This window comes from Amphiura filiformis, chromosome 2 (genome assembly GCF_039555335.1).
Source record: "Amphiura filiformis chromosome 2, Afil_fr2py, whole genome shotgun sequence".
Lineage (NCBI taxonomy): Eukaryota > Metazoa > Echinodermata > Ophiuroidea > Amphilepidida > Amphiuridae > Amphiura > Amphiura filiformis.
Window position 1 is genome coordinate 43,712,191 of NC_092629.1, and position 7,587 is coordinate 43,719,777.

General features: G+C 35.5%; 1 protein-coding gene across 1 annotated transcript; it reads left to right on the top strand.

Moving 5' to 3' along the window:
• Positions 1 to 343: 343 nt before the first annotated feature.
• LOC140146252 (uncharacterized) lies at positions 344 to 6,008 on the top strand. The gene is made up of 2 exons (XM_072168033.1): positions 344 to 847; positions 3,792 to 6,008. Exon 2 carries the CDS (start codon positions 3,900 to 3,902, stop codon positions 5,061 to 5,063), a length of 1,164 nt encoding a protein of 387 aa, XP_072024134.1. The 5' UTR covers positions 344 to 847; positions 3,792 to 3,899; the 3' UTR covers positions 5,064 to 6,008.
• The last annotated feature ends 1,579 nt before the right edge of the window (positions 6,009 to 7,587 follow it).

Sequence of the window (7,587 nt, forward strand, 5' to 3'; positions counted from 1 at the left end):
GTGTGTGAGCGCGTAAAATTTTTATTGTAAGTGTAAAGAAGGCGCGTGAAAAATTGTATAGATTGTATGCACATTTCGACTGCGAGGTTAAAGAAGAATGGCCATGGCGCTTGTAAAAATTTTAAGTCACCAGCCCTAAATAATTCTATAACCCCCTATTTTGGGTGTTAAAAAAAATTATAACCCCCCTATTTTGGGTCTGAAAATTCTATGACCCCCCAGTATTTTTGTGACCCCCCCTTCCGAAGAAAATGCCAGCCCCCTTAAAGGAGGATTTCGTGATCCTAGCATCCTCTTTTTATGACATGTTTCAGTACATATCAACGAAAAAACCCTATTCCGAAAATTTCAGTTGATTCCGATTTTGCGTTTGCGAGTTATGCATGATTATGTGTATTACACTGCTCCATAGACAATGCATTGTAATTTCGTTCTGGTGCACCAGAACGAAATTCAAATTTCACGATATCTTAGCTAAACGAATCAATCTGCAAGAGATATTTTGTACATAAACATTATGTAGCCAGAGGTTTCCAGCGATATAAAAATCGCAACTTTTTTTGAGAAAAGTGGGGGGATGAGGCTGTGGATCACGAAATGCCCCTTTAATAAAGAGCAAACAAGGTTTACGTGGTGTACGCCCTTATGGTAGACGAGCTGTCTTTAAACGACGCCAACCCAAAGCGCACCCAAAGGTGAACGTGTTTGTCTGTCAAGCAATAATATTTGTACCTATTTGCTTTAATTTGTAAGAAATTCCGACCTCATCTTTTGACTTTCGTCAACCGGGCGTCAACCTGAAGGTGTGATAATCTTTTCTTCATTTATACGGCTGGGCCTGAGGCAGGTAAAGTGATAATAAATTATGTATTTGATCAGTTGATCATGACATGAAGACATGAGTTAAGGGGGTACTACACCCATTGATTTTTTTTTGCATTTTTTTGCATTTTGTGAAGAAATTACAAAAAAAAATTGGACAAAGTGGTATGCAAAATGAAGGGGCAAATCTTCTCGTTTTATTGGTGGCATCGGTATCAATGTAGCTTACATGCTTTTGAAGATAGAAGCCAAAAGGAGGTACATCACTGATGATTTAAATTCACTTCATTTTGGAAAGCTTACTATCAACGGATTTCGTTAAAATTTTGGATATGTGTTGCTAACACATTAGGGAAATAATGTTGATATGTAAAATGGGAATAAGTGGTCCCTGATTTCTTTTATGACTTCATGAACTTGGTGCTCCACAACTATCAAAAAACGAACCGGTTAAAATGCTTCTATTTTCAATGTCGAGCTATATTTTGTATTTTGAACTTGCAACACTATGTCACTGAAACTTAATTAAGCCATAGGTAACAGGTTACCACAACCACAATACAGCAATGTTGAAAAAGATTGTATTTTTTGTCACCTATACCACCATATTAAGTAGTTTTCCGTAAGCTTCATTTTTGTGATTTTGGTAACTATTTTATATTTATTTGCCCAATCCAACTCAACTAGGCAATCTAAATTGTACTCACCATTTAATACATCCCAAGGTATTTTAGTATATCCACCTCACACATTTCCATTATATATCCAGTAACAGACAAAATATCAAAATTGATGCCTCATTATGACATGTATGATATCACAGACTATCACATGTATTCCAAATTGATGCCTGAATTTAACCTGAACCAATTGACCTATAACCTGACCTTTGATGACCTTATAGCCTTTTTTAATCTCTTTTCCTAACTACAAATTATAGAAGATACATACATGGGGTAGTATTAAATTGTCTATGTGGAAGAGATTATTTAGGCCTATTTAATTTATTCAGTGTTAGGCCGTATAAAATTAATATTTTGGTTCTCGTCCAGAGGATTTTCATGAATTGATGAGGGAGGGAGGTTTTATTTATTTTTTATTTTTTTCCAATGCAAAATCACCATTTTCAGTAGTTTTCGGTCTTTTCCAACAGTGCTTGAAGAACGATGAGGCACTTTTTTTTTTTTTTCAAATGTGAGATTCTGAGGATAAACCCCTAGAGTACCACAAAAAGACTTGGAAGTGATCCTTGTTCTCTAATAAACTTATTTATATGAATGAAAAATTCATAGATCATTCCAAAGTCTAAAATAATTGAAAAATCTATAAAAAAAAAAAAATCTGACAAATCACAGAAATTGAGGAGGGAGGGGACGAGAACCAAAACATTAATTTTATATGGCCTTATAATCAGTGAGTATATTTCTATAGATAGTATAACAAAGGATTTAATGTATTCTATTCATGTATTCTACTTGGACATGTTCAATAGAATAAAATATGGTTTGTTATGAAACACACATCTCAGTTACCAGGATACAGTAAACAAAAAAATATATAGGGCTAAAATGATTTTCTAAAATGGTTTAAAACCACTTTTTATGTAGAGATATTTTATAAGTTCAGGACATGAGATGATGAACATATTTATATACTTTATAAATTAAAAAAAAAAAAAAGAAGATGGGTACTGATGAAAATCGGGGTATTAAATCGCCTTAAAGTGATATGCATGCTCGTCCCAGCACCTCTAAAATGGACCCTAAATGGCGTAAGATCAGTGTGGAAAATTTTCACCCCTTATTGGCGTAAGCTCTGTAAATCTCACCCCTAAAATATGGCGTAATTCAGGGTAAGAAACTAAAATGGACCCCTAAATGGCGTAAATTCTAAAACAAACCCACTGAAGTTGAAAAAATATACCCTAAACATCGAAACTTTACCTCGAGCACCCTTTTTTTTCTAAAAACGTTGACGCCGCCACAAGGCCAAAAATCAACCCTTTTTCGATGTTTTTGGGGACGAGCATGCGTACCACTTCGGTATGCGAGTGACCCCCCGGGGGCCTACTCACCATGCTCACAATCACACCTCCGTCACTACGATTTCCACTGAATTCACCGCACGGTGAGGAAGGAACCCGGGGGAACGAACAACTAGCCTTGACGTTTCTAGCTACATCATGATGGTTGGACATAAAATTTGATCAAGAGGATATTAAAAGTTGGCAGCTTCAAAGGGTTAAATGTTAGTAGGCCTACAACAAGTCATACCTAGAATATTTTCTCAATTTGAATTTTATCCTTTCTAGGTATGACTGATTTTACTGTAAAATTTGAGTCAGTTCCCGATATCATGATATGTGCGCCAAGTTTTGTAGGCTTCGATTGCCGATTAGGCCTACTATAGACGAGAACTGGTAACCAGCGGCACTGTGCAGTGCCGCTCTGCTATTCAATTGCGTGGTGCATGGGTGACATGTATTTTCAATGTAAAATGTCTATGGTGATCAACCCAACAAAAAAATCACCCTATAGATCCGGGGTTCTTCAAAAAAATTTTACAGGGGTGTGCCACGCAGACTTTCCAATGCTGCCTTTCTCTATACCTACTTTTTGCTGTTTTTGCTACCCATCAGTTATACCAATTTTCAAGAAAAATCATCCAAAAAGCACCCAAATTTGCCATAATTGGGCGCTTTAAGGGCACTTTTGCCCGAATGCGCCCAATTGGGCAAATTGTGCGTATTGGTCTCCACTGAAAACCCACCCATCGATATACCAAAATCGCTGAAAAGGTACCCCAAAACCGTGACACATCCCAGTATACCAACCAGGAAGAACCCCTCCTGGTATAGATACTGTACTACTTAAATGTCGGGACCCAGGTCATTTTGGGGAAGCCAAAAGCCACCCCTGTGTGGCTATTCACGAAGATAATTAATATCCTTTATATTCTTTATCTTTCAGCTGCTGTGATTATTCGTCAATCTGCAGTACAATTCTATTAACACCACCAGGATACAGTTGGGCACCAACTCTGATTCGATTTGTCCGATTCTTAGACTGACTTGGTCCATGCTGAATATAGAATGCTATTTAAATCTACCACAGGACACAATGCTGAACACATTTAAAATGAATGTAAGACTTTTAAATCCATTCACTTGTAGATTTTGTGGAATCTACCTCTATTCTTTGAATAGGTTGAAAGGTCACGTTGACAGACATATGACCAAATATGTTAAAGCTAGTAGAATCAAAAAGACTAGAGAGACACTTTTTCGGTGTAAATATCTTCAGATGTCTGTCAATCTAAATGAACAGGAGTACACCAAAACTCACATGAAAGAGAAGCCTTATCAGTGCGAATATTGTCAGAAATGCTTTGCATTTCCTAGTTATCTCAGGATGCATATCCCAACTCATATGAAAGAGAAACCATATCAGTGTGAGTACTGTCAGAAATGCTTTGGACGAGTTAGTCATCTCAGAAGACACATCCTAATTCACACCGAAACTCGCACTAAAGAGAAACCTTATCAGTGTGAGTATTGTCAGAAATGTTTTGCAGCTAATGGTGACCTCAAACGACATATCAGAACTCACACTAAAGAGAAACCATATCAGTGTGAGTACTGTCAGAAATTCTTTGGAAGAGCTAGTCATCTCAGGAGACACATCCTAATTCACACCGAAACTCGCACTAAAGAGAAACCCTATCAATGTGAGTATTGTCAGAAAGGCTTTGCATGCTCTTATAGCTTTGAAAACCACATCAGAACTCATACTAATAATGAAAAACACTATCAGTGTGAGTATTGCCAGAAATGTTTTTCAGATATTGGTGTCCTCAAACGACACACCAGAACTCACACTACAGAGAAACCATATCGGTGTGAATATTGTCAAAAATGTTTTGCACATTCTAGTGCTCTCAAATGCCACATCAGAACTCACACTAAAGAGAAACCCTATCGGTGTGAATACTGTCAAAAATGTTTTGCACAATATAGTGCTCTCAAATACCACATCAAAACTCACACTAACGAGAAACCGTATCAGTGTGAGTTTTGTCAGAAATGCTTCGTTCAAAAGGGTGATCTCATCAGACATATCAGAACTCACACTAATGAGAAACCCTATCAGTGTGAGTATTGTCAGAAATGCTTTGTGCAAAGTAGTGATCTTAACAAACACATCAGAACTCGTGCACACAAAAGAGAACCCCTATCAGTGTGAGTATTGTCAGAAATGCTTTGTGCAAAGTAGTGATCTTAACAAACACATCAGAACTCGTGCACACAAAAGAGAACCCCTATCAGTGTGAGTATTGTCAGAAATGCTTTGCACGCTCTTATAGCCTTAACAACCACATCAGAACTCATACTGAAAAACACTATCAGTGTGAGTATTGCCAGAAGTGCTTTACGGCAAAATGTGGGTCTCGTAAGACCCATCAAACCTCACACTAAACCATGCAGTGTGAGTATTGTCAGAAATGTTTTGCAGAATCAATGGCACTCAATATTAACACATAAGAACTCACACTAAAGAGAAACCCTATCAGTCTGAGTAATTTGCGCAAATTAGTGATCTCATCAGACACCTCACAGAACTCGCACTAAAGAGAAACCATAATCAGTGTATTGTCGAGTCAGAAATGCTTTGTCCAACATGTTTGTTGGTCTCAAAATACATATCAGACGTCGCACGCACACTAAAGAAGACACCATATCAGTGAGTATTGTCAGAAATGTTTTGCAGAATCAAAAGCACTCAAAATACACATCAGAACTCACACTAAAGAGAAACCCTACCAGAGTATTGTCAACTATTGCAGTAATAGTAATATCTGGCACGGGCAGTGCAGTGTCTGCTTTGACTTGAATAGGGTGAACGTTGATATGCAATATTTCATGGACCCCAAGGACTTGCAGCAAGTCTATCTATTGGCCTATGGGAAATTCATTTACGTTACCGAGTTTTTTACTTTTTTGCAAAGTCTTACGAACTGTGATGAAAATGCAATACAATTTGGTTTTTTTATCTTTCCACAAGAAAAATCACAAATGCAGCATCAATATAAAAATGTTACATCATATAAAAGTCTACTTTACCAAATACATGTAATTTAACACTGTCTTCAACACAGCCCAGTACATACACAAAAACAATATTAAAGGTCAAATCGTCGGCTGTATTCCATAGTGGCGTATAGTGATTTTTGGTCATTTTTTTGAAAATTGGCACATATGTCTTTAATGATGTTCTCTTTCATTTTTTCTAAGTCTCATCAGTCATAATTAGCTAATTAATTAGTAATTGATTAATTAAATGTATGATAGTTACAAAGTGACATTTTTCAGTATTCCATAGTGGCGTATCGACCATACGCCACTTTTTATACACATTTTATAATTATGAAATATCGGCAAAATGAAAAACATCGTATGTCATAGTGGCGTGCACGCGTATCGGACCTATACGCCACTATGGAATACGATGTTTTTCATTTTGCCGATATTTCATAATTATAAAATGTGTATAAAAGTGGCGTATAGTCGATACGCCACTATGGAATACTGAAAAAGGTTAGGTATTATGCTTTTGTTCGCTTTTCCATAGTGACGTATAGTTTTATTGTCAGTTTGCCAGCAAAAGTATGTATTTATTTCTTTTGAAAAATATATAACAATAAAATCTATTTAGTTTACTACAGAAATTTCACATCATTTACAAAATATAATGAATGTCTGATTTACACAACTCGATTTTAAATTGGCATTTCTTCAAACCCGATTTTCTCGAAAAGTTGTTTATTCAAGGGCGCCCACTATACGCCACTATGGAATACGGACTGATTTAAATCTCCACTTTTTATAATGAGCAGGAAGTTAACCCTTTTTTTTAGCAATGTAATACTCGGTTTCCCTGTTATTTTTAATATATACTTTACAAGCAATAAAAGAGGGCTTCTTATTTTGAAATTTACACAAATAAATAATATAATATTTTACAGACAATAGATATGTAAGAAAATTGTCTTTAAAAAACCCAAACACCTTTTCAAAATTTGACATTGAAAAATTAATGTCATGTTTGTCTTGACAATACAATTTTTTTTTTATCTAGACACGGCACCCTCTATAAACCCGGCTATAAACATAAACCATTATATGCTGTATAAACATGGTGACATATACATTATATTTTAGAGTCGTAGTATATGTTTTTATATCGTTTCTTAGTGTAAGCAATTTCTTATTGTTCCAGGCCATTTTATATTGAAACCAAATAGCTTTGAAGGTCAAGGTAATTGTCAATTTTGATCACACATTTTGTTTACACTGTAAAGGAATCGGATAGCAACGTGTGCTATTTTTGTGGGTATATGAGGAATAATGTCCTTCTGATATCAAATAATTTTGATTTTTTGAAATTCGCGATATAATACAAATTTAACAGTTCTCAAAGTGAGCTTTATAAATGTAATGATATGTACTTAAAGTGTATGTAGTAAAGACCTACATTTTTGGGTGTTTTGAGGGGATTTTTTTTTATTATTGTACTTTTGAGTATTATTATCTGATTTATTGATTCCGTTCAATTAAATTTCATTTATTCTTATTTCGGCCACATGATTTAATCATTGTACATATTAATTTTGTAGCGTAAGTTATATCTACCATATATATGTAAGGTCAAAATGTTCATATGATGGATGGCTTTTCATTCCAGCTATTAATATATTATATACTTTAAG

Bases quoted from the DNA above. Each gene is read 5' to 3' on its own strand.
- LOC140146252 (XM_072168033.1), top strand. From the start codon at position 3,900: ATGCTGAATATAGAATGCTATTTAAATCTACCACAGGACACAATGCTG.